Source organism: Echinops telfairi, unplaced genomic scaffold (genome assembly GCF_000313985.2).
Source record: "Echinops telfairi isolate 266 unplaced genomic scaffold, ASM31398v2 ScPeMD7_5592;HRSCAF=6446, whole genome shotgun sequence".
In the NCBI taxonomy this organism is placed as follows: Eukaryota; Metazoa; Chordata; class Mammalia; order Afrosoricida; family Tenrecidae; genus Echinops; species Echinops telfairi.
In genome coordinates this window covers 11,356,994-11,384,468 of record NW_022109491.1, presented here as the reverse complement: position 1 = coordinate 11,384,468, position 27,475 = coordinate 11,356,994, and the positions used below count along the sequence as shown (strand labels likewise).

General features: G+C 54.9%; 1 protein-coding gene across 1 annotated transcript; it reads right to left on the bottom strand.

Moving 5' to 3' along the window:
- Positions 1-5,482: 5,482 nt before the first annotated feature.
- On the bottom strand, positions 5,483-24,296 carry SDC4 (syndecan 4). Its single transcript, XM_045295492.1, has 6 exons — positions 24,278-24,296; positions 20,588-20,706; positions 12,764-12,905; positions 11,652-11,698; positions 10,528-10,726; positions 5,483-7,517 (listed from the first exon to the last, which is right to left on the bottom strand). Exons 1-6 carry the CDS (start codon positions 24,294-24,296, stop codon positions 7,366-7,368), a joined length of 678 nt encoding a protein of 225 aa, XP_045151427.1. The 3' UTR covers positions 5,483-7,365.
- Between the last annotated feature and the right edge of the window lie 3,179 nt (positions 24,297-27,475).

Genomic DNA, 27,475 nt, shown 5'->3' with positions numbered 1-27,475 from the left:
AGGTACATCATAAAAATAAGGCCCAAACCTCTGCTTCTGAACCTCCCAAGTCACCTGCTCCTGAGCTGCCTGAAGTGCCAAGTTAGTAGCACTGCCCTTTGGCCTCTCTCTCTCTCTCTCTCTTGTTCTTGTTTCTTTCACATGATTGATTAAGTGGCTCTGTGAAGGGAAGCTGGTTCTAACCACAGTATGGGTAAAATTCTCAGAATCTCCCTAAGACAGCTGAGTGCGTAGACCGTAAAGACGGCAGGAAGTTGCTTTAAGAGGAGTGAAACCACGAGGCCAACTTCACCCAGGTCAGCTCCAGCCATCCTCCCCCAAACCAGCCCCCGCAGCCAGGCTTGGCTAGGTTCCCCAGCCCAGAGGACAAAGGCAGGTGGGGCCGTGGTGGGGTGGCCCGATACTGCTTTCTGTGGGCTAGGAGGTAAATACTCCTGCAGCTGGCGGCTGGCCACCTGGGTGTGGGGCGGGGTGGAGCAGCGGCCCAGGCAAAGTTCTGCGGAAAGCAGAACCTGTGACCGAGCTCTTCCTTACAACCCACTCCACCAAGCTCATCCCCCAAGCCCTCAGGTTCAAAAGCCCCCTCCACCCCAACACTGCCTGGAGTCTGAAATCCCCCCTCTGGTGCCGTAACCTGGGTGGGAGTATGAAGGACTTGGTGCCAGTCTTGCTTCTGGCACCTCCTAGCTGGCTGACCTTTGGCAAGTCAGATGACCCCTGTTGTTATTGGGCGTTGTTGAGTCAATGCCAACTCATTATGACCCTGTGGCACCGAATTGAACTGCCCCGCAGGTGTTCTAGGCTGGAATCCTGAAGGAAGCAGATGGCCAGGTGTTTGTCCCACAGAGCTGCTGGGTGGGTTGGAACTGCCAGCCTTTGGGTTAGCCATCAAGCGCTTAACTTTGGTGCCACCGGGAGTCCTCGCATCACTTCCAGGAGCTTCCACCGCCCAGTGCCTAAAGTTGGCATCATCTTAACCCACTGCACGTGTTCTCATGTTTATGAACAAAAGGGGCCCCGTTGTGTCAGAACGCACTTGACATCTGTCGCCTCCTCAGAAACCATCAGACGGAGTTCTCCTGAGTCAGTTTACCCTGTGTCCAAGCTGCACTGGGGGTGGGCTGTGTTAGCTTCTAAGCCCTTGAGATGGCTCCCCATGACTCCGGCCTCTACGTAAAGCCTGAGGCTGGTGTCCAGTGAGTCTGGCCTCCTTAGCATTCTTATGGCTCTGCAGCCCCCTTACGATGAACCGGGCTGGCCCTGGGGGCCGACAGGATGTTGTGGACGTGAGGCTGCGAGACTTTGGAGGCTGGCTCACAGGAACCATTGTAACTTCCTGGTCCTCCTGGACCATGTCTGCTGCTCACTGCATCCCAGCGCTCAAGCAATCCGATGGGAGTCCAGGTGGCAAGGACCTGAGGCCTTCTGCCGACAGCCAGGCCCCTCCTGTAGGAGAGCCTTTGGACCGGCTTCCCCATTGGCTGCCCTCGTCAAGCTTACAGACGACCTGCAGCCCCAGACAACGTCTTGATTGTAGCCGTCCAACATGCAGAGCCAAGAGCACGCAGGTAAACTGCTCCCAAACCCCTGACCCACAGAAACCATGATAAGAAATAGTTATGTTGATATAAGCCTGACTCCCTAGGTTCAAAGTCCCCTCTAAGCCCAACCCACTGCCAAGTCAATTCTGCTACAGGGTCATGAGTTGGCATTGACTCAACAACGCCCAAACTCCATAGGACAGAGTAGAACTGCCCTCTTTGAGTTCCCAAGACTATAAATCCTGACAGAAGCAGACGGCCTCCTCTGTCTCCCAAGGAGCAGCTGGTGGGTTCGAACTGCTGGCCTTGTGACTAGTAGCCCCGTGTCTAGCTCACAGCACTACCAAGGCTCCTTCACCTTACCCAAAAGATGATCCTGATGGTGAGAAGGAAGTACCATGTATATAGAGCGCTTTCTGTGGGCCAGGCACTGACTTAGCTCCCCACAGGCTGTTGGAAGACAAACTCTAAAATCCCACTGCCACATCCAGCCCATTCTGACTCAGAGCCAGCCTACAGGACAGGGTAGAACTGCCCCTGTGGGTTTCCAAGACCGTAACTCTTTATGGGAGTGGAAAGCCTCGTCTTTTCCCCTCGGAGTGGCTACTGGTTTAGAACCACTGACCTTGCTGGTAGCAGCCCAACATATAACTGCTTTGCCACCAGGGCTCCCTGAAGTACAAGGTAGCAGCTGGTAAAAGGTGTGATCAGAACCCAGGGGTCTCAAGCCATCTCACACCATCCCACTTAGTCTGATAGAGAATTCCGTGATCGTGAAAATGTCCGTGGTCGCTGACAACCCACATGTAGCTATTTGAACAGCTGAAAGGTAACTAGACCTGAATTTGTATTTCTATTGTAATTCATTGAAGGGTGACTTGCTACATGTGGCTAGTACCTCCTGTATCGGATAGCACAATTCCAACAGGTGTGAGAGTCAATTTTTTAAAATCATTTTATTAGGGGCTCATACAACTCTTATCCCAATCCATACATACATCAATTGTGTAAAGCACATTTGTACATTCATTGCCCTCATCATTCTCAAAACATTTCCTCTCCACTTAAGCCCCTGGCATCAGCTCCTCATTTTTCCCCCTCCCTCCCTGCTCCCCCCTCCCTCATGAACCTTTGATAATTTATATTGTTATTTTGTCATAAGTGAGAGTCTTCTACAAGGCACAAGGGACAAGGAATTGGAACCAACTGAAGACCCCTGGGACCTAGCCAGTTTGCCGAGGGGACCTTGGAAGGGATTCGAGCTGACAAAGACAAATTCACTGCTACAAAGGGGGTTCTCCTGCAAAGAAGGGGCGACAGCCCGTGGAGTAATGAACGCATTCTGAAACCTGAGTTCAAAGTCCCCTCTCATCCCAATCCATTGCCATCAAGTCATTCTGACACTTAAGAGTAGAACTGCTCTTGGGTTTCTAAGACTGACACTTTACTGGAACAGCCAGCCTCGTTTTCTTCCATGGAGTCACTGGTCGGTTAGAACCCAAGATCTTGTGGTTCTGCCCGCTCAGGCAGTGGTGGCTGGGTGGAAGAATTCTGACCTTCCATATGGGGACCCGGTTTAATTCCTTGCCAATGCATCAGGCATCTTACAGGCAGCCCCTGCCTCGGGAGGGCAGGGGGGCTTGCATGTTGCTGTGATGCTCAACAAGCTTCACGGAGCTTCCAGACGAAGGTGAAGCCAGTCGATAAAAACCCCCACGGAACCACCCTGATTCACCACAAGTGATGTGGATGGTGCAGAACAAGTCTGGACGCAAGTGAGAACCATCCAAGTCCAAGGGCCAGTGTTTTCGGCTAGACCTTGCAGAGAAGCGGGCAAGTCCTACAAACTCACAGGTTTGGTGTCAGGATAACGGTGAAGCCATCTGTGTTGCCTGCCAGCTACAGTGTCTGCAGACGCCAAGCCGGCGGCCCCAGAGGTGAAGCAGGAGTCGACGAGACAGAGCCCAGGAGCAGGTGGCCCTTGAGCCAGGCTAGTTCGGTAAGCTTTTGAACGCGAACCACAAAGACAGCGCTTCCTACTCACCTGCCAGGCTGGGAGAGAAAGACGAGGCTTAGAAATCTTATGTAAGGGCCCCAGTGGCAAAGCGAGCTGCTAACTTCAAGGTCAGCAGCGTGAAACCGCCAACAGGTCCGAGGGAAGACGTTGAGGTTTTCCTCTCCCATCAAGAATTCGTCTTGCAAACCCACAGGAGCCCCATAGGGCCACTATGAGTCAGAATCAGCTCGATGGCGGCGAATTTTGTTTGAGGACAGCACCTCATGACATTGTAACTGCGGTCCCTGGGTGGTGGCAAGCAATTTGCACTCAAGTGCCAACCTCAAGGTTCATGGTTCAAATCTACCCGGTAGGGCCCAAGGAGAAAGGCCGGGTTGATCTGTTTCTATAAAGTTTGTAGCCAAGAAAATGCTGTAGGACAATTCTCGCTTGGAGCACCTGAGAGAGGGCATCCTAAGTTGGAATCTACCTTAAGCAGCAGGGTTCCCGTCTTGTTTTGCTGTGGCTCTGCAGGCGCTACACACCCAACGAGGCAGAAGAGCTGCCACATTGCCAAAGCACCCCACCTCCCCCACCGATTCCCCATCATCCTCACCCCCCAAAGGAAGTAGAGATTCTGGGTTCTTTCCGGAAGTATCCTGATTTCGGGTTGGCAGCTTATTCAAAGCTTGTGGAGTTTAATATTTAAACACAGTGCAAGGTAAACTCTGAAGTATGTGCAACCTGCCCCCAGGCACCCAGCCCATGCCCGTTCTGACTTCTCCCCAGACACACACCCCCCCTCTGTAGCTGCTCAGATCTCTGCCCCTGTTCTGGCAGCCAGGAGGGGGGATTTCTCTCCTGCTCCAGGAGATCAAGGGGCCCACAGGCTGCAGAGGACTACATGCTTGAAGACAGCAGAGGCATTTGGCTTCCTGTGTAAAGAAAGGGTGGCTTTCACCTTGAGCTCCGCCTCCAGGACTATGTAGATGTGATCAAGGGAGCAGCAGCCACTGGGAAAGGGCAGAGAGGCAGGTCACGAGTTTACCTTAGTGGAACACCAATATGGGAAAAAAACAAAACCTCCGGGCCCTCAGAGCAGCCCCTGTGGGGCTGCAACTAACTCTTTAGGGGAGAAGGCTTCAACTCTCTCCTGTGGAGCGGCTGGTGGTCTTGAACAGCTAACATGGAGGTTACCGGCCCAACATGTAACCACCATACCACCCGGGCTCCCAAGATGGAAAGAGGTGCCCAACAGCTGCCCACCTGGAACGCCATCAGTGTCACCTTACTCTGCTGGCAAGAAGTGTTTGATTGGTCCATTCAGCTGTTCACAATTGTGTTGGAGAGTCAGCTCTGAGCACCCCAGTTTGCAAAAGGGCATCCAAAAGTTTGCAGCGTCCCCAAATAGATTAAGCCTCCCCTGAATTCTCTCTGATCATTAACCAAGGATGTCGCTAATGATGCCCCTCCCACCTGATCAGGGAGGGAGGGGCGGTCTCTCAGCAGCTTGCCTAGGGGTGTCCTTGACGGAGGTCACCACATACAGGGGGATCGCATGGCCACGCCCGATCAGTGTTACCCAGACCGCTCTGCTGTTGGAAGGCCCTGGACCCAAAGCCCCTCTATATAACAATGTACCTGTCCCAGTCACGGTCAAGTTCCTGCCAGCCTCTCCAGTCCCACCTGTTACTGTGATGCACTGATCTGCCCCCACACATGCTTTTGTGACAGTAACCCCACCCCCACCACTTGTCTAGCCTCCCAGTTGTGAATCCCCTGCTGCTACTTCAACCACCTGCTATGGACCTCTTCTTATCTGGATGCTGGTCTTTATCTCGTTTAGGACTTAATAAATGTTCTCCTGCAGTTATATTTGAGATGGGATCCCTCATGTCCCCTAAAACACAATGAAGATGAGAGGGGGAGAAAAACGGAGCCGATCTACAAAGTACCAAGTTTTATTGTCTTTATCAAAACATCAGTAACAGACAACAGTGTGAGAGGTGGCTACAGAAGAGGTGCTCACTCCCAACACAGCCGAGGAAAGGGGGAGGGGCAGTGGGCGGGGGACCCAGCCAGCTGGGACCCTGGGCTGGGGTGGTGAAGGAGCTCAGGAATGGCCACTGGGTACACAAGAGGAGGGAGGCCCCCCGACCCCAGCCAGTGGGGTCAAGGAACGATATGGCTACCCAGGATAGACCACTAGGTACCTCCCCTCCGGAGAGGGTTCCAGCTGAGGCTGGCTGCCTAGTCAGCCCCATGTCCCCTGCACCCTCTGCCCTTGCCCGGGGGAGCTGAGCTAGCGCGGTGACTTGTTGAGCTAGCTTCATCCTCAAAGCGGCACAAGAGATGGAAGTGCTCTGTCTGCACACTCAAAGGCCACTGAGCACGTCAATGGCGCTGGACGTCCTAGGGCCGACACCTTGAACTTCATGCAACTCTAAGCGATGCACGTTTCAAGAGCCACCCGTGGCCTGTGGTGACCAAAGTGGGCAGAGTCCAGGCTAGTGCTGAGAGGAAACACATGGGGGACCACCAGCTGGGCCCAAAGCAGAAAACAGGGTAGAATTGTCCATCTTCCACCGCTGGGTCCCAGTGGAAGAGGGAAAAAAGGCACCAGCGAGGAACAGGTTAAGAGTAACAGGTACAAAAACCACCCCCACGGGCCACGCAGAAGCCACGCACACACAACCAGCCGACTTCAACCTGGAACGATCGCACGCTTTCCTGAAAAAATATATTCATCTATTTTTCTAGAACCCAGGACGAATAATATATTACAAGAGAGACAGACTATCCCACTATCCCTTGCATCATAGTTTGAGATCTGCTAGAAATCTATGTTTCAGCAAAAGCTACTTTTTTTTTAAGAGGACGCAGCCTCAGAAAGGGCCGAAGATGAGATGGGCAGCAGTGTGCCGTCAACAACAGCAATGACAGAGAGGCAGAAAGAGAGCTTAAGGAAGGAGAGGCCCTGTCTGAAGCTATAAATAATGATAAAAAAATATTAATAAAAATCATCTCCGGCTCTTCTCTCATTTTTGAGAAAAAAACAAAAAACAAAACCATAAATACAGACTTAGCACGCTCTTGCCAGGCAGAGAGAGACCCTGCCATCAAGGAATGAACCGTTTGAAAGACAAAACAAGCCCTACTTAAAAATAGGTCTACACACATTCGACAGAGCCATTCAGTACGGACAATCAGGCTCTTTCCTCTCCCCCGCCCTTTCCCAGTTTAAGAAAAAAAAAAAAAGGCTGGTTTCCAAAAGTCATGTGAAAGAGCCCAGAAAGGCCCCCAGCTTACAATACAGAATCCTGTAGTGTGCTCACAAATCCCCAAGGACCATCTAGGGAGGTGCAGATGGAGCTAGCTCCTCTTCCCAATTCCTGGCAGACAGGCTGTGAAAGGCGCGAGGAAGGCCTCTGGTGGTGGGGGTGGGTGGGGGGCATCAAGTCCTCCAGCCAGGATCCCCATCACACCCCCTCGGCCCCTGGGCTCCTGAGGGCTCAGCTAGGGAATGATTCAAGCTGGGTTCTAAGTTGGTCTTGGGTCCCAGGCTCTATGCTGGGAGGTTAAGCAAGGATCCAGTCCTCAGGCTGCCTTCAGAAAGTGGAACCCCATTTTTTCCGCGGGGGGGGGGGGGCAATGGAGGCCCAAGAAATGGAGACCCAATAGAAGATGGCGCTTCATCTTCTGACATTCAAACGCGATCTGAGCTGGAGATACCGGTAGGTCCGCATAGGATTGCCCCCCCCCTCCCCTAATGTTCACCACCCTTCCCACTCCCACAATCCAATCAGAGCACCCCTGGGAGGGGGTGCTTCACGCGTAGAATTCGTTGGTGGGGGCTTTTTTGTAGATGGGCTTCTTGCCCAGGTCATAGCTGCCTTCGTCTTTCTTCTTCATGCGGTACACCAGCAGCAGCACCAGGAACGTGGCAAAGAGGACGGCCACGACCCCGCCCACAGTCAGAGCTGGGAAGAGAAGAAGAGAAGCCATGAGGGGAGAGGAAGGGGGGGGGGTCCAAATGATTAATGTGCTCACCGGAAGGTTGGGAGTTCAAGCCTACTCAGGGGGGCCTCGATTTACTTCTGCAAAATCCAGCCCCTGAACACCCGCTGGAACAGCCCTCTCTGGGACACACAGGATGACCGAGAGCCCAAGTGGACTCTACGGCACCCTTTCTGATGGGGAGAAGAATGATGCAGCGTGGTCCACATTTTCCCTGAAGAGTGCTTGGAACCGCGCCCGCTGCATAGCACATACTCAGTACAAACGCACTGTCAACCTCGGTGGGCCATGTTCATACTCCTGGCAACCTTGAAAGGTGCCATGATGGCGTCAAGGTCCAGCACCCACCTGCAGCCAACCCAAAGCCTGCGGCGTGAGAACCCACCCTGGGGTGACCTGTTCTGTCCCGGCTGTTGTTCCTGTTGTTGCCCTGAGTCAGTTCTGATTCAAAGCAACCCATACACAACAGAAAAACACTGCCCGGTCCCTGCGATGTCCCCACCGCCCTCGGTTGCCGCCCCTGGGTCGATCCTTCTCCTTGATGGGTTTCCTCCTTTCCTCAATGGCCCTACTTTCCCGGTCATCAAAGATTACGGCCTGGAAAACACTTGGCTGGTAAATAAGATCTAAAGGGCAGCATTTACCCAAGGACAAAATTGGGAAAGGTTAAGGAAAGGGAAGAACAGGAAACTCAGGAAGGGGGCAGGCGGGTGGGGGAGATTGCATGCAATCAATGACATGCAGCAAAGCGATATGTGAATTGTTGAAAGGAAAATGGGCTTGTTCTGCAAACCATGACCCAATTCACAATAAAAAGATCCACCCCCTCCCGAGAGACCCTATGGGGTGGTTTGACTCTTGTCACATGGGTCACTACGAGTTGGTACCTGACAACAGCACCCAGTACTGGGCACAGCACACCTCAATTGCTTACTAATGACACCCACACCTGCGCTCAGAGCACAGCCCAAGGGCGCCAGCTAGTGTGGGGCACCAGCTGTGGGCTTCTAACCTCCGGTGTTCTCAGCAATCTCTGCTCCCTCGCTACCCCGCCAGGTGGCCTGAATGGCCCCAGGGGGACAGGGATGCTTCTCCCCTGCAGTAGCAGATTGAGCCCCCTAATTCAGTTTTACTCAGGCGAAGATTATTTTCTCTCAGAGAATGGGATGCAGGCAGGCACAGAGGGGCCAGCCAAGGTTCCCTCTGGGTGACTGTTGTACAAGGCAGGCGGCAAGGTGCCCCTCGGGTGCCTCCATTTTCCCTTTCCTCATCAAAGACCCCAGCTTCTCCATTAGGCCCTGGGCCTGGCGGTGACCTTGGGCCAAAGATTGAGTTTTCCAGTTTCCTTATCAGTATGCAGATAACCAACCACTGATATGGTGGGGGCCCAGGGTGGCCACCTGCATCACGTGGTAGGCAGCCAACACCTGATAAGGCCCAGGTGCTGTGTAGAAGTGAGCGGAAGGGAAGGCCCCACCTCCACTGGCTCAACAACACCGCTTTGCACCGGAGATCTGTCTACTTCTCAATGGGAAGCTCCAGGGCTGCCCTGGTGGGTGTTCTGCCCCTCACTAGGTGTCCCCCCCACTCCCGGGCAAGGGGTGCATTTTCTCCTGACATCGGTCTTCCCATATGAGGAATAATAAGTAATAAAATCTTGACTCAACTAGATCAATGACCATTGGCTTTGTCCTTTGAAAGCAACAGAAATACTTCCTGAAGCAAAATCCCATGCTTCTTAGGGGTTCCTCCTAGCTGCGGTCGAGGTCCGGCTAGTTCCCAGGGCCCATGACCCACCACTTGCCAGGCTGGTTCATCCAGATGCGCGGGGCCACCGTGTGGTCCTGCAAAACCTGGCCAGAAAGGGAGCTCCTTGGACAACTCGGAAGCTTTGAAGGCCACACCCACCTCCAGGGAGGCCAGAGCTAAGGAATCCCCAACCAGGCTGGATCACGCCACTCCTGATGCCTCACCCTGGGGCATCATTTCCCCTCACAGGGAGAGTCAAACCATCTGAGGCCCAACACTTAACCTCCTCAACCCTCTGTTTCTGATGCACCAGGTACCCAGATACCACCTACATCCAAGGTCAGTGGGGGCTGAATGGCCGGGACGGTCTGCAGGTCCTTTCCCTCTTCCTGGCACCATGACACCAACCCAACCCAGTATCACTGGGCCCCTTTCACAGAGGAGTGAGCAGAGGCCCTTCAAGTGCCAAGGCTCTGGGCCAAGGTCACAAGGCTAATCAGTGAGGTGGCTGCTTGGGGAAGCCAGCTCTGTATGAAGGAACCCCCAGGCTTCCCAAGGAAGTTAGGGTACTTTTTATGACTAACTGATTTCCTGGATGCCAAAGCCACAATGGGAAGAGTGCTTTCAAAAGACAACAAAAAGACTTAAAGGCGAATGATGACTCCTCCCAAGGGAACGGCATAGGTTTTGATAAGCTGATTATACTCTTCCACCACCCAGCCAACTGTGGTCACCCTTGAACTGTTTTGGATGCTAGGGTCACTCTGGGTGGAGCTGTGGCCTTTCTGGAAGTAGATCACCAACCAGCCAGGCACCTGGGCTGGGTCTGAACCACCAGCCAACCTGTCAGCGAGTGATGGCGCACACTACCCCTGAAGCCAGAGCTAACCCCTTAAGGGGGGTTAGCCTTTCAGGGTACCAGGACACTCAGACGGGCTGTCAGCTGCATCTTAAACCAAAACCCCAGACTCTTAGCAACCCTAACGGACAGGGTAGAACTGTCCTTGTGGGTGTCCAAGGCTGTACCTCTACTGGCATAGAAAACCCCATCCTTTTCCCTCCCTCGGAGTGGCCCAGCGGGGGTTGAACTGCTGCCCTTGTGGTTAGCAGACCAACTCATAACCACGAAGCCATGCTTTCTAAGGGATGGGGAGGGTGGGGGGTGGCAGCTCATGGGACTCCACCCTGACAGCCTGTATCCCCCTTCACCTTAGGGGACCTCACCTGCCAGGACCTCTGCCCTCTCAAAGATGCTACCGCCCTGGGCAGTGCTGGACATGGACACCTTATTGGACACGTCTTCATTCCCATCACTGGGTGAGATCCTCTTGGGAATGACCTCGTTTTCGTCCAACTCCTTGGGTTGTGAGGGAACCCGGTTCACAGGACCGGCCCTCTCTGGAATGTTGTTATTAATTGGTACCTGGAAGGAAGGAAGAGAGACACACTCTCAGTCCAGGCTGGGAGGGACCAGGGCACAGGACTCTCAGTCTGAGCCCCAGGCCTCCCCTCCCAGGCTGCTGCCAAAACCTTTTAGTCAATCTACCCCAAGCTGGGGGGAAAGGACAGGGTGTGTGGAGTCCACTTCAAAGAACACACTCAGGAGGGCGGTTTGGGCAAAAAGCCTTCATACAGGCTTGCTCTTGAAGGCAGCAAACGTGTGCTTCCAGGACTCTGCCCTAAGCAGCTGATAATCAGAGATGTGGATTAAGAGATGCTTGCAGCAACAAGAGAAACTGGGTGAGCTACTGCACAGCCTACAGAAAGGAGTTGGTACGGAAATCTTCACCATACACTGAAGACTGTACGTGAAGAATACCGTACACATGGGAGCTGTAAGCTGTCATTTGACAGCAGTGCTGGGAAACAGTTACAAATGCCCAGAAAAGGGAAGAGCTGGATGATGGCCTATCCCTGGGGGAAGGATGGCCCATCAGCAACCCTCAGCCAAAAAATCCCCCAAAGCCAAACTCATTGTCATGGAGCCAATGCTGACTCATAGGACAGGGTACACTGCCCCGGTGGACTTCTGAGACAGACTAACTCCTTACAGGAGTAGAACGGCCGGTCTTTCTCCCTTGAAGGGGCTGGTGGCTTTGAACTGTTGACCATGCAGATTGTAGCCCACCGGGTGACCACTAGGCCACCAGGACCCTTATCTGAACCAAGCTGTCCCCAAAAGGGCCCAGGGTCTCAGATTAATGCTTGCCTGCAGAATGAAGTCAGATTTTACCTTCCCTGTGTACTCTTGCCCAGATGGGCTGTATTTTTTCGACCTCTCTCAACAGGTGTGTTATGGAGAAGCAAGAGGGTCAGGGTGGAGTAGGCAAGAATGTGTAGCCACTTACCAAGGGGTGGATGACATCGGGGGAGATCCTAGTGTCCTCTGAGCCATCTGTAGGGTCAGAAAGGCTATGTGTTAGGTTGGTCACCACAGGCAATGAATGACCCCATCAGCCATGGCTAGTGGTGAAAATCCCAATGTACATCCAACCCCCATTCTCATCCCAAAGCCTCCTCGGGGGCTTCTGCTGTAAAATGGAGCTCGGAAGTCCTGTCCCCTCTCCCCCCAACTTTTTTAGGAAGAAGGAGGCTGTGAGTTGGTGGCGGCAGGCCAGAGGACCCCACACGTTTTCTCTCTAAAGTATAGATCCAGGGGCTGGCGGCATCACCCAAGCTGGTCAGAATACAGAGTCGGGGTCTACTAAATTAGAATCAGCGTTCTTAACAAGACCCCGAGAGAGCACAGCTCAAATCATAATCATTATATACATAGAGGGTCACATGAGTCAGAATCAACTCCTCGGCAGTGAGTTTTTTATTGTATGCACACACACACACACACACACACACGGTCTGGGTGGTTGGTATGCACTAAGCACTTCAACAGATTAGGAAACGGGGGCTCAACAGTCACCCCGAGCAGAGGATTGGCGTCAGTGAGGTCAGGACTGGATGCCACCAAAGGCACACCACCACCCTGCACACAGGGACCTTCTCAGTCCTCTGGCCTCAAAGCCAGGGCTAAGCAGTCACCACAAAAGCTGCAAAGTTCCTGGCTCCCGGGTCTGACCAACCCCTACCTCCCACTTAAGCCAGAGGGGCTTGTTCTTTGTCTTCCACCCCCACCTCTGCCCACAGAAGCCCCCTGGCTCCTGAGTTGGTCCCTCTGCTTCTAAGAGTACCCACACTCCCAGTGTCCCGGCCCCCACCCCTCTCCGCCCTGCCAAAAAGCGACTGACTGACCGACCACCCACCAGTCGGGGAAGAGATCCCAATCGATACAAAACTTGCCCCAGGAGCGTCTCAGGATAGAAAAGGTTAATCCAGTCCCCTTTTTAGTTTGTTTCATTTTGAGGGAGGGAAAGGTGACTGGGTATGGGTGGGACCCCCCACCTGAAGTCAACCTGGAGACCTAAAGTAAGGCCACCCTCCCCCACTCCTGCCACACCCTCCGTACCCAGATCTCCAGAGCCAGACAGTTCAAAGTCATCGGGCTCCTGCCCGGGACCCCCAACATCCTCATCGTCTGGCAGGGCTCCAGAAAAGTACCGGCCTTCGAGGCGGAGGTCTTGAGGGTCCACGACTTCAGTCTCTCGGATCTAGGGATTTAAAAAAAAGGGGGGGACACATCAGCCAACAGCTCCCCTGGTTCTTACAACAACCCCTGAGCCCCCTCAAGGCAGTAGAGCAGGCATGAAAGATAAAAGGTGGCCAGGCCTCTGCCCCTACCTTGCTGTGTGACCTGGGGCAAATCTTTCCTATTCTGAGCTAATCAAATCACAAAAGCCTGGAGCAGACCCGCCACACCTTTCTCCCTCGGTGCTGCCTGGGGGTGGGGGTGGGGGTGGGATCAGCCTGCTGCCTGCCTTTTCCTTTACCAGGAGGGGTTAAGTCACAGTTCCACCAGAGCTCCCCAGAAACAAATAATAGATGGGAACCAGCCAATTACCAGTGATGAACCAAACACCAAACTTGTGGCCATCCATTCCAACTCCTAGCAAATCTAGATAGGTTTCTGAGGCTGCAAATACTTTTTTTTTTAACTTTATGAACTAAATGAAGGTTCACAAAACAGATTATGTTTCACATGTACCAATGTAGGATATAGAACACTGTCTTTGTGAGCTGTCTTTCTGCTATGCCAAGTGACCTTGGTGTCCCCTAACCCGATGATTCTGATCCTCACAAGCGGCGACGGCAATCTTTAAGAGAGAAGACAGCCTCCTCTTTCTCCCAAGGAGTGGCTGGTAGGCTTGAACTGCCAACCCTCCAGTTCACAGCCCAATGCTGAGTCCACTGTGCCACGGGCTGCTTTATCAATCTGGCTGAAGCCCAAACTAAAGCCATTGCCACCTAGTCCAGTCTGGCCCGCAGTCACCTGACACAGGGTTTCTGAGTCTACAAATATTTACAGGTTTGAAGTGGTACTGTTTATTGAATACTTGCAATGTGCCAGCTTCTATTAATACCTGAGAGGGTGTTGTCAATCCCATTTGAACAGGGCACTAAATACAAAACATGGCGGTCTTTCAGCACCACCACGATGATAGAGAAATGGACATTCAGCCTAGGGCTGACTCCAGAGCCCCACGGGCCTGCTCCTCGGAAATAACTCTCAACTCTCAAGCAAGTGCTCTCTGCTGCCGGCAAAGCTGATCCCCACCCCGCAGGGAGGAGGCTAGTGCTGCTGGCCCAGGACACCCTTCCCAACGGAGTCAGAATGGGCCTGGGACAGGCAGGGCCAGTTCACCCACATCATACCTCCAGGCCAGGGTGGGGCCTGGGCCTAGTGACTCAAATGTACCAAAGCTGTTCGAAGCTGAATCACGGAGGCCCTGGGCACAGCAGAAGAAAACACCGCCCAGGTCTGCCCGTCCTCTCACTCACTGTTAGACCACACTGTGCCAATCCATAAAAAAAGTCTCTCCTCTTTCCCACGATCCTCTACCAGGTGCCCCACCTGATAACGCATCCATACCACAGCCTCCCTTCTCAGGGGCATCCTGCGTCCTTTTTCTAAAACACACGTTATTTGTGCTTCTGGCTGTTCCATGGAACAGTCGGTATTTGTCACCGACACCCTCACGCACAGGTGTCCGGGCTGCAGTCTTCCTGATACACCATCCCGCCTTTTTTGTGTGCTTGTGACTGAAAAGACCCTGGCGTGGGCTATGCTCCTGGGACCCTTTACAGAGCTCTTTTGCAGCAGAGGCCAGTGCAGTTCGTCATTCAATCGCCTAACTTCGGATCACCCCGGGCATTGATCGCAGATCCCAGGGGAATGAAATCCTGACAGGGCCAGTCTTGGACATCCTTGCTGTGGCTCTCAGTGCCGCAGAGAAGGTTTCCGTGCCCTGTACGGTGGGTGCGCTGTGCTCCACACTGAAGGTTGTCGGGTTAGTGTTTGATCTTCATCCGTTAGGGTTTCAAGTCCTCTTCTTTAGCAGTGAAGTCTTTCAAATAGCTATTCAAACCTTCTGGGTGAACGCCTGCTGGGCCCTCCACTCCACCTCCCATCCCAGGTCTCCAGCTTTCTGGCTCCTGCCCCAACGGAGACCCAGTCTGTTAGCCCACAAGCCAACGCCCGCCCACCCAGAAGCTTTTAGGGGAATCAACTGCTGTGGGAGGCACAGAACTTTCCCGAAGGCCTTTGCTCAGCCAAATGGAAAATAAAGCTCCTTTAATATTCAGGGCCCAGTTGGAGGAGGGGACAAAAGCCTACCAACCTTCTTCTAGCTTTGGGATGAGTGGTCTGTCCGCCCCCATAATGGTAGGCCCTGGTCAAGGTCATTACTTCACTCATTAATTCAAATACCCCCTATTTGCCAGAAGACTTGGGGCTTTTGTGTAAACTGAAGTGAATTTGAGCCCCCAACTGACTCACAAACCCTTTGTGTCCAAGGTCTTGGAGGAAGTCAGCCAGAGGGCGAGGGTGGAAAGAACCTGGGTCTCCGTTTGGGTCAGGCCCCACAGAGCCTGCCAGTGTGCTAGGGGTGTCTGGGAGTCAGATCTGTTCCCAGGGCAGGGCAGTCAGGCTGGAGAGTCCCTGGAAGGGCACTTCCAAGGCCAGGCCCCTCCTCCACCCCACCCACAGTCTGGGGTTCCGGAGAGGGGGATGGAACCTGACCCTTCCACCTCCACAGAACAGGAAGCTAGATTCCCGGAAGGGAGCCGGAAAGTGGTGGGCAGGCACCCCTTGCCCCCAGGCGCAGGAATCTGCTGAACGCATGGCACCCGTGGGGGTGGGGAGGCACAAGGGTTAAGGCCTGGGTTAGGGATGACTTCACGGCTCGGGAATCAGGAGGTGTTAAATTGCTGCCGCTGGAATTCCATCCCCTCTGTATACAACCCGTGCCTGTAGCTTCAGTTGGTTTGCAGCGCAGAAGGATGCTCTGAGGTTTCACAATCCGCCTTATCTAGGGAGAGGTCCCTGCCATCCCCGCCCCGCACCTAAAACTGTGGGGCCCTGTGGTCTGCACCAAGAGTTAGCACTGAATTCATTCAAACCCAAACTCACTGCCAATTCTGACTCATAATGACCTTACAGGGCGGAGCGGAACTGCCTCTGTGGGCTTCTAAGACTATCAGTCTTATCTTCTAACACTATCAGTGGGTGGTGGGTTTAAACTGCTGACCTTGTGGTTAGCAGTCCAATACATAACTCCTAAAGGTGTCACCAAGACTAAAGGCAGGAGCTAGATCCCTTTGGTACTGATGGAGTGGGCCCCGGTGGAGCAGTGGTGAAGTGCTTGGCTGAATAAAGCTGACAGTTGGCGCCAAGACCTGGTCATCTCGCAGCAAAGAAAATCCTCAGGATCTGTTCTAAAGCAGAGGTGGCTCCAAAAAATCAGGTCACTTGTTGAAGGTCACAACGGGAGGTCGAAAGTTGGCTTGCCTGGACCAGCACCCAAGCATGGGTCACATGGACTGAACTGGGCTCGCCTAATTCCACACTTGAGTACACAGGTGTCCCCTACCCTCGGAGCTACCTGCCTGCCTCAGACCCTTTCCGTGGGGTTCCATCAAGCATGAGGTGGGGGTTGTGGGGCTCAGCTGGCTGTAGGGGTGTGAGTTGGTTGGAACTTCTCAAGACCAGGGCTGGGTTCCCCTTGGTCCCCAGGAGCCTGAGATGTTGTTGACAAACCCTTTCTTTCTCGGAGTCTGTGAAAGTGCTGGGGTGTTTCAAAACCATCGCAGGGATTAGCGGGCTGATGGTAATCAGCAGAGAAGGGTTTGGAGAAGGGTGTCACGCACAGCAAGCAGCCACAAGCAATAAGCAAACTGAAGGATGAAACCAGGTGGATCCTCAGCTCTGCTCTTCCTGGTACTCTGAGCACCCCCGATGCTTCCTTTCTATATGGGGTTCCCCAGAGAGGGCAATGACACGTCTGAAGGTCACTTGGGACCAGGGACACTGCTGGAATTAGACCCAGAGCCCTAAAAGTACCCACCCTCCCCTCAAAACAAAACCTGTTGCCAAAGAGCTTGATTCTGACTCCTGGCGACTATGTGTGTAGTAAGAGGACAAATACCCCATAGGATTTTCTAGGCTGCCATTTGTACGTAAGTATATCACGAAGCCTTTCTTCCGCAGTACCATGGTTAGCAAAGGAGCCCAAACTGAAGACTCCTCTCTCCCCTTCAAGGCCTCCCTCAAAGGCTTCACGATGCCAGCCTGGGAATTGTCCCTCCCACAGCGAGTCAAGAGGCTTAGAAGCAGCTTTGTGAGACTGTGCTGCTGATGGAGCAACACAGGAAATTCACCCCCCACCACCACCATCACCCCCTTTCCCTGAGCTCCAAGGGTACCCTCTCTGCCCACAGTCCCTGGCAAGAGAAAGCACTCTGGAATAGGAGCCCTTCAGACTCAGCCAGCGAGACAGGCCAAGCCCCGTGGGTATACAGGCACTCATCCATCCTCTGTAAGGGAGGGCGCGGCGGGCACCGCCCCCCCACCCCTTCTGACCAGGCTCATTCAGTCTGGAGTGGCTTTGAAGAACCAGGCCACCCAGCTGCTAGACCCAGTCCGCTCTCCTCAGCTTAGCCCATCCCTGCCCGGGCACGTGCAATCACATGTGCATACGTGCCCAGGCACCCTCTCAGGGCCTTCAGGGCTCCCCACATCTCTGCCCTTTGTAGGGACAGACATGCAGCAGAGATCACCTGCTGAAGTAGGTGGAGGGTATGGGTCCCTGTGACTGGAGGCCCCCTGGAATGGTGCCCAAAGGGTTAGCAATCAATTCTGGAGCCCCCCCCCTCCCTCCGACTCTCGCAGGGAGAAGAAGGGTCGGTGATGTTTTGTTCCACCACGACAGACAGCTGCCAAGAGAAGGTATCTGAGGCCATGAAGCCTGGTCCTCTCGTTTTATAACCAAGCTAACTAGACAAGGGACTTTTTGCCAAGGTCACCCAGCAACCGGCAGCAGAGCCGGACTTGGAACCTAGGTCTCCAGGCTGGAGCCATCTCCCCTTTAAGGATCTTGGCTACCCCTAAGGGTGTGACAAACCCACAGGCAGCCCTTCCGCCATCCTTGGGTTATAGGCATGGAGCTGGGAAGAGTCTGGCAGCCCCATCCTCTCCCGAGGTGGTCCAGCTCAGTCACCTGAGGGAAACTGGGGATTGGGGTGACCCACTTGACTCCTCCTATGTGCCAGGCACCAAGCTGGGTTCGCTTTCCAGGTAAGAGCCCAGTGAAGTGGCTGCATGCACCGGAGGCGTTTTCCTCGTTTGCAATTGAGGACGCTGAGGCCTAGCTGAGTCAGACATGCAAAGTCTGCCACCCAGAAAGCAGCAGAGCTGGGAAACTCAAAGCTAGTAGTAGATCCTTTCAAGTCCATACACCCTGACCACAGCCGGCTGTTCACGCACCTCCCCAGCCTCGTGCCTCCGCCCACCACACTCACTCCCTGCCAGCCCAGGGCCCCAGGGTCCCCGTCCCCTGGTCTGGGAGCATACAAAGGTGCACGTGAGTATTGCGCCACCAAGGAAAGCGACTGGGATGGGGGCGGGGGAGGAGTTCAGGGTCAGAAGGCTTGGTTCAGCTGTGAAGTGGTGGGAGGAGAGAAGTGAGTGGGCAGGAGAGCGGCACCCCCCTAGCTCCTTCCTGGGAGGGAGAGGCGGGGGGCACACTGGAAGTGGGCTTCCTTCAGGAGGGGAGACTTGCAGGGAAATGGGCAAGTCAAATTAGGGGAGATGGGGGCTCCCACGACCGAACCCACTGCAGTGATTCTGGCATGAGGCGCCCGACTGGGTGCCTGGGCACAGTCACCTTCCTCCCCAGCCCCCTTCCTGGGGGTTGGGAAGGCAGATAAGCCAAGCAACAGGTGAGGAATGACTCCCCGTGGTGACCCTTGTGGTTCCCCCAAATGCAAATCAGCCCTGCCACTTTCTAGTTCCCCTTCTGAACGGAAGTAGAAGCAGACGCCTCTTCTTTCTCTTGGAAGGGCCATTTGGTTAGCAGCCAAGCGCTTAACCACTGAGCCACTGGGGGCCCTTGCCTAACTATGGGAGCCTGGGAACGATCACAACCCAAAGCCCCAGCTACCTTCTTTTAAAGCTAGGCTTGCCAACACCTACACCTAACAAGATGGGCAGGATTGAGTTGAGTGAAATGTACTCGAGTGGGCGTGGCCTGGTACCCAGCAGGTGCTCAAGGCATAATGGCTACATTAACCCACACCTGCCCTTCCTGGACTCAAAGAGACCCTATAGGACCCTGTGGGGTTCCGAGACGGATTCTTTACAGGATTAGAAAGCCTCCTCTTTCTCCCGAGGACCATGAGTTAGTTGGCTTGGACTTGATGGTAGCGCGTTTGGTTTGATTTTGCCCTTTCACCAGAACCCCTGGGCCCAGTGGGATTCAGAGGTCCGCCTCTAACAGCAGGATCGGCAGATTGCACACATCAGCCAGCCATTCCTTGGGAGGAATACCAGCTCCTTCGGTTCCCATAATGATGTGCAGCCTCCTAAAACTCAAGGATTAGGAGCCCTGGTGGTGTCGTGTTTACACATTGGGCACCGATCCGCATGGCCGGCAGTTCGAGACCACCAGCAGCTCCCAGGGAGAAAGACTGGGCTTTCTACTCCCTCCCGTAACTAGTGGTTGCCAGGAGCCAGCACTGACCCGATGGCTGGCACAGAGCGAGGAAGCCAAAGGTGCAATTTGACGGTCCCACGCAGGGTCTCTATGAACTGGATTTGAGGCAGTGAATTCTTGGGGCCCTCTCTCAGGAAGCCTGGCAGTGCAGTGACCAGAGTCCCACTCAGCTGCTTACTGAAGAGGGCGGGCTTGACCCCAGCAGCCACAAGGGAGGGGCAGGAACAGGAGAAGTTGAGGCGAGAAAGATAAGTCGGCTTCCTCTGTCCTACCGGACAGCTGAGTTCGAATCAACTCTCAGGCGATGGGTTTGGCTTTCATTTGCTTTTTGCCTGACAGCTCTGCCCTGTCCCACGAGTCAGGATGGGTCGGAACTGACGATGGCACTGAGGACAGTCTCTGCTTCCCGGCTGAAGGGATGGCTGGAAACTGGGGCGTGGCCACTGCAGGTCTGCTTCGGGAAAGAAGCCCGTGGGCGCTGGGGAACTGCCCTGAAAACTGCCAAGGGCCATGCCCTCCCACAAGGGTCTTTTCAGCAACTAGTCACGTTCATTCGCAGGAACAAGAACAGACTCGGAGAGCAAACTGCCCCAAGACCACACAGCTCTGAGTACCTGTCCTGACCAGGTAGAGGCAGAGACACGATCATTAGTGTCCTTCTAGAAGGAGCAAAAACAACAGTGAATGATCAGAAACATCGAAATTCTGTTTGGGGACCTGTACTCCCAGAGTCCGAATTGGGGACACCCCCTAACTTTGGTCTGAATTGGGGACACCCCCTAAGTTTGGGGTTTTTTTGTCCTAGAAGGTAAAAAGGAACCTTATATCATTCCATAGCCTGGTGCCCTGGTACCTGAAAGGGTTAAACCTGGTCCGGAGTGGGGGTGGGGCGAGGGTTCCACTGCTGGGCTCTGCCCCCTCCAAGGTCCGGTTACTTTGAACACAATACCTCTAGGGAGAGCCAGGTCTGGCACTGTCAGCAGCCAGCTTTTCCCCACCCAACCCCCCAGGGCAGCCCATTCCCACAGCAGGGATTCTGGCACCCTGGGGTACCAGTTAGGAACAGGTCTGGGGGGTTCTGGAGCCCCTGAATGTTCCCAGACTAGAGCATGATCCAGCACCCTTGCCACTAATCCTGGGGCGACTCTGGGAGGGGTTTCCTCCCAGGGCCTCAGTTTCCCCACCTGGAAAAGAGGGTTCTCAGAGAGACAAGCCTCCCTCTGTCCTGGAGGCCCTGTAACCAAGCTGGGCACCGCTCGGGTTTCCAGTGGAGACAGCCAGGAGGGGCGGGCTCCCTCGGGGCCTGGGAGACAGAGGGGCATTGAAGCGGGGCCTGTAATCTAGCGGTGGATCCCGGGCCCAGAGGCTCGTGGACGTAAACAAGCCTCCTGTGTTCCGAGAGAGAGCCTTGGTCCACAGCCTCCTCCAGGCCAATGAGATCAGTCCTGGATGCCGGCTTCCTGCCCCTTCCCAGCTTCTGCCGCCACCCCTGCTCCAGACCCGGCCAGGCTGTCCCACAGGCATGGGGCTAGATGTCCCCACTGCCCTGCTCGCCCAGCCCCGTGTCCCGAGGTTAAAGCGGCACAGCCAGTCCTCGCAGGCCACCACCAACCGGCCTCTCCACCCAGTCACCGTTTCCACACATACCAGCCGTTCCCTGCCTCCCCTTTCCATTACCCCAGGTATCACCTGACCAGCAGGTCTTCTACTCCGTGCCAGAGAGAACTGGGGCAGCCCAGCTCCCCGGACCTGAGGGACGCGCCCAAGGGTGGGAAGGTGACTGGAGGGGGAAGGGAGATGTAAAACGGGTGGGGCAGTGGAAACAGAAGGGGTGTGTTTGTGTGTGTGACAACTGTTGAAGACCAAAGCTGGATGCAACTGTTTAAGATCAGAAAGTGAATCTTTTGGGGAGTCCTGGAACACGGGAAAGGTCTGAACCCCCACAACGGTAACCGTGAGCTTATTTTCAAGGTCAACACAGGCGCCACTTATCTGAAGCCAGCCCCTTGGCAGAGTGAAGAGCCCTTGTCCAGGGGGCTAATAAACAGCTCTACTTCAACACTGCTGTTAGGTGCTGTGGAGAGTGATCCCATGGGACAGGAGAAGCTGTCCCACTTGGTGCCCTGGGCTCCCATGGGTCGGGGCAGGTTGGAGCCACGGACTGGTTCTGACCCACCAACCTCTCAAGTTATGGACCCAGTGCTCAACTGTGATGCCACGCCAGCCCTTCACAGCCTGCCAGACATGAGGTCTGACCCTGGAGTGTCACAGGCGTCAGCACCCATGTTTTATAGAGGACACCAGACCTCCCACCAGCAGAGTGACTTATTAACTGCCTGTTCGTCTGCTCGGGTGGGGGGGTGGGGGCTCAGCAGGACCAGAACTCAGCGTCTCATGGAGTCCTGCCTATGAAACACTCATTTATTTTCCAGTTCCCCAGCCCCACATACCTGATCTAACTGCCGACCAGACGCCAGGGGCCTGGGAGGTGCAGGAATGTATTCAAAGGTCACCAGGGTTAACAAACCAGCCCCAGAAGCCAGCCTTGCTGCTCTCTTAGGGTTAAGCCAGGTGCCCACTGTTGATTTTGCTTTCCTGTCCTCCCTTTGCCAGGGCACCACGCAATGAAAACCGGCTTTTCAGAACACTGCACCTTTCTGCCTGCCCGCCCCCCACCGCCCTAACACTCACACACACACACAATTTGCCATTCCCTCAGCCTCCTTAAGGCAAGCTCAGCTTATCCTCCCACAGATCACTGTCCCCCAAGAGGAGAGTGGCCCCCTGGTGCTGTACCAGGTGCCAATCTCAGGCCCCTTCTCCCTTCCCTTCAAGCAAGCAGTAACCGGCTCAGCGTGGGGTTCCTGCTGGTGCTAGCAGGAGGGGTGGGGCTGCTAGGAACTCATTCTTGTTTAAATATAAACCCATCCAATAATTAGCAAACAACCCACTTCTAAGATAAACAAATAGGAGATTTGAACTCCGCAGGTCCCACCCAGTACACCTCCCTCCCAGCTGTAGGGAAGAATGAATGGGAGGAGGGGAGAACTCAGATTTCCAGGGGCCCTGGGGTGGGGAGGTATCCTCAAACGGGTAGGAAGACCACTTGGCATCAAGGTGATCTGGGCTAGGATGATAGCGGGCACTCAGGGATGCCCTGTCCTACTCCCCAAGAGGCTAATTTCATTTGGTGCCATTCTAACTCATATAGATCTCCAAGTGACAGCAGACGGGCCCCAGAAGTCACTGGTTCGGTTCAATCTGTCCCCCATTCGGCTAGCAGCCAGGCGCATAGGTACTGCAGCACGGCCGTGCCTCCGGGCGTCCGTTCCACAAACAAGCCAAATTCACTGCCAGCGAGTCTGTGCTGACTCCGAGACCGACCCTCAGGGGGTTTCTGAGACTCCCTCGGGAGCTGCTGGTGGTTTCGAACTGCCGACCACGTGCAGCACACACAGCCCACTATGCCACCAGGCCTCCCCTGGGCATAGTACAGAGGTGCCTGTATTTGCACACTCAACGGCATTTGGCACTTCACAACAGTCACTCTATGATCTATCAGACAAGGAAGCTGAGACTCCCAGAGGGTGAGGGCATGTCCAAAGTCACGCAACAGCTGGGGGGTGGGGGGTAGGGGGGTGTGAATTCCAGAGGTCAGCCCGCCACCAGGTGTCCATTTCCACGGAGGAGGAGGAGGAGGAAGATCAGAAAAACTGGGCATCTGGAGGAATGTGGAAGCTGGACTGTCCAGGCTGGGCCCCGCCACTCAGAGCAGTGGTAACCTGTTTTGTGTTAAATCGACATCGATTTTTTTAATGGTCCCTGCTTTGCAGAGGTCTAGAGGCTGATAGTGAGGATTGGTGCCCTGTCAAAGGTCACCCACAGGCAAGAGACTGTGAAGGTTTGGGCCCTGGACACTTGAGAGGCTGACGCTGGCCAGGCGAGGCTCTTGAGCCCATGCCAACACCCTCACCCCAGAACCATCCTATTAGCCAAGAGCGTGAAAGGAAATGGGTGACTCAGAGACAAACTCCGTCTGTTCTTCTGCACCAGTGACTCAGGGACCCTGTCAGCCCCTTCTCTCTCAATTTCAAACATGCTGGGGGTATTCACACCCTCCTACCCAACCCGAGAGGCTGGAGCGGGTGGAGGGGGCCTTGTTCAGAGGCCGGGAGCCCAGCCTGGCTTCTCCAATGGCTCATTCAGGCCCCGGCTAAGCACTCCACGTCCTTGGAATAGCTCACTGTTTCTAGGCACTGGGGATGGCAGGAGCTGAATGCCCTCCCGCCCCCCACCAGCCCTCCCCACCCCAGTCTCTACTGAGACCAGAAAAAGTCTTGTGCCATGGTACCAAAGAGGGCAAGAACACGCCCCACCCCCCCTCCAGCCATGGGCAGACTCTCAGAGCCCAGGAGCCCCTAGGGCACTAGTCCAACCTCCTTGTAGAGTTGGAGGCACTGAGAGCCCCGGGGCAGGGCATGCTCAAGGTCACCCAGCCACTCAAGGGTGGGACCCAAACCTAAGCGGGAATATCCTCTAAGGGGACTGAAGCGGGGCTGCGGGTGCCATCATCATCCCTGGTTCTGGCCTGGACGGCGCCTCAGTTTTCTGTGCAATGGGAACGAAACGTCCCACTGGAAGACATTCGCCTGGAAATGAAGAATCCGGATGCGCTTTCGGAATGAAATTACAGGCATGAATGTGCTCCCTCTTACAGACAGGCCTAACTAGGGGGCGGACTCTTCTCGCAACATAAACAGCGGAATTCTGCCTTGGATGTGTGGGTGAAGGGCTCTGTAGGCTTCCTTCCGGAACCAGGGAATTCTGATGAGAAGGGACGGACCCCTTATGGCCTCTATGGTTGCCACACTCACAGGGGAATCGGTTCGTCATCGTCGGTATTTGAAACAATGAGTGGAAGGTCAAGGAGCCCTGGTGGCTCCACAGTTAAACCCTCCAAGGGGCCCAGTGGCTCCCTGCAGAGCGAGGGGACAGTCTACTCCCCGTGGGGCATCTCTACTCTGGTCACATGGGGTCCATCCCAACAACAGAATGGCAGAGCTGGAAAGACAGGATGAGAGGTTATCACCTCAGGGGGGGAAGGAACTCCCCTTTCCCCTTCAGGGCCTCAGAGCTCCCCATCACAGTCTGGCCCAAATAGTTCTTGGGAGTTTGGTAACTTTCTGGGTTCCCAAAGAGGTCCCAAGAGCTCTCACTGACCACTTGAGGGTCCTAGACACCCCCTGGGCTTCCGCTCCCACCCCCACTTCTGTGCAGTCAGTCAAGCAGCAAACTCTCTCTCAAGCACCATCCTTAAGTTCAAGTGCACCTGGTAGGCGGGATATTGGATGGGGGGAGGGATATTTGCCCCAGAACTGCCTGGGCTTGGTGCCAAGTCAGTGGGCTTGGTCCCTGGGCAACAACACCTCTGGAGGTGTGTATAAGTGTGTGTGTGTGTGGGGGGGGTGGTGTCCAACTCCCCAAACAAGGCTGCCTTTAATTGGCCAGGGAGGGAGTGGCAGGAACAGATCAGGGGAATGCTCCCAGCTGGACAGGAAGAACTGGTTTAGGATGGTTACCCCCGCCAAACAGAAGAGGGCAGCTGGGTGCTCAGCCTGGGCTCCCTTCCCAAAACCTGTGGCATCAGGGGAGTGGGCACCACCCAGGGAGAAGGCAGGCCTTTCCATTACACCTAAAATGTGGGCAGGGGCACCAACATCATGTTGAAGAGAGACGACAGGGCAGAAACTGTGATGGCCTGGATGGATGCTCTTAGCTGCCCCAAGTGGTATCCATCTTACCTCTCAGTTTCATCATCTGTAAAGTGGTACGAATCCTAGTCCCACAATGTCGGCTTTTTTGCAAGGATAGAATGCACCAGGTCTGGCACACAGAAACCACTCGATAAATCCCAAAGGCTATTGGCCAAACTTTTCTCCCTGGGCCTCCGATCCCCACCTACAAAATGAAAGGCCGACGGGGTCCTCTCTGTGAGCTAAGCCAGCTGTGGCTGAGTCTGACTTTTCCAGAACACAACCTAGGAACGGAAGGGGGAAGGGCAGAAGGGGAAGCCCTATGACCCAATTAGAGATTTGGAGAGCTGCGGTCAGGATGAGAGAGGGGCACCTCTCAGGAAACAGCTGCCCGGGGCTTGCGTGTGCCCCAGCTGTTCAGCCCCCATACACAGAAGGGACACAACCCCCTTCTTCTCCAAACAACAGCCTTCAACAGCCCTGGGGCACCACTGCCTTCGACTCACCTCACAGTCTACAAGCTCAGCCTCGGAGCAAGACTGGCATGTGACTGCCCACGGGATGACCTCAGCAGCCTCCCAGGTCCTCTCCCCCTCTGCCAGTGCTACACGATCCAATAGCCTATGGATGTCTCTCTCCAACACTCAAATCCAGAGCATCCTTCATACCTCGTTTAGGGCGCTCAACCAAACCCAAACCCAACTCATCGAGGTGATCTCTTCTTTACCCTACAGGGCAGAGTAGAAAGGCCACCTGTAAATCTTTATGGACGCACACAGCCACATTGTTGAAAGGACCAATCTTTCAGCTCTGGGCAGAGCGAGTGCTTGACCACTGAATGCCAGGCATTCCACCAGCGGGGACAAGACTCTCTGGCTCCATCTAGTCCAGGCTCCGGTCTCTAACCTGCAGGCCAGGCTGCCCTTAGCTTGGGGTTGTCTTCATCCTACACTGGGTCTCTCTGCGTCCTCGGAAACTCTTTGAGGTTTTCCTGGCCTAAATGTCACCAGATTCGCAGGCACACTGGAGGGGCTGGAAATGGGAACCTTCTCAGAGGAGTTAAAAGCAAGGGCTGGAGAGCCTGGCTGACCACATGTGAATGGACTTTACCCTTCGTCAAGTCACCTAACTTCTCCGGCTGCAGGATTTGAGGAGTCATCAACAGTCGGGCTGTTGTGGGAATTAAGCAAGCTGAGGAGTGTAAGGTCCACACAGCAAGGACCCCCCCAAAAAAAGAAACAAAACGGGAGCCTGCAGGGCAGAAGTGACTTTCCTTTAAGGGAGGGCAGGGAAGTAGGAGTCTGGTGGCTTTCAAAGGAATTAGCATATTAATGATTAAACTACAGGACCTCACTCCCTGCCTAGAAAAAAAAAGAGGAAAAGGACTGGGGGGGTGGGGGGTGGGGGAGACATACACACTCCAGGCCTCGGTTAGTGGGGGTCAGGTCACCTTGTACCCCCAACTTCCCAGATGGGATTGCCTCCCTCTTCCCGGGCTGACTGCTGGGTTGAATCGAGCTTCTGGGGGGCCGGGCTTTGTAAATCAAGAGGGGGACCGTGAAGGCAAGGGCTCTCGTCGGCTGCGGGGGCCTTCTCTCTCCCGCCCCGCTTTACTGCACTCAAAGCGGGCTGGGGGGCTTGTCTCTCGGTCTGCAGTTCAGCAAAAACCAACTCTTGTTGCAAACTGCAGAGACTCGCAGAAGGCAGCGTTTACGTCAGCTCTGGAGGGTGCCCAGTCCCAACAGCAGGGGCCCCTAGCGAGGCTCGAATGGCCTTCTGCCTTTTGTGCAGATGGGGAAACTGAGGCTCCGAAGACGCAGGGCTTTTTCCCGCGGCAAGGCCAGGGGCAGGTCAGGGCTCTGACCTCCACTCCCCTGTGTGCGATGCCGGCCCAATGCCCTTGGCGAGGTCGGGTTCCGGGGCTGCCTGCCCTGTGCGCCCACTAAGGGCAGGGCAGGGGCGCGGGGCTCCGAGCGCACCCCAGGATCGTGACGAGGCACGGGTGGATGGAGGAAGCAGCGCTGACACCCGATCGGCCGCGTTGGTGTCTGCAGACCGCAGCGGGGCCGAGGCCCGGGGGCGCGCGGGGAGCAACAGGCTGCGGGTGCGTGCACGGCGAGCCCCGGAGCCCCGGGTCCTCCCAGGGCCCCAGAGCAAAGTTTTCCACAAAGTTTCCCGGCCTCGGCAGCTAGTTGGGGGCCACGAGCACGGCGCCCCATCCGCCCCCCCATCCCGAGCTCCCGAACAAAGGAGCTGGTCACATGGGGTCCATCCCAACAACAGAATGGCAGAGCTGGAAAGACAGGATGAGAGGTTATC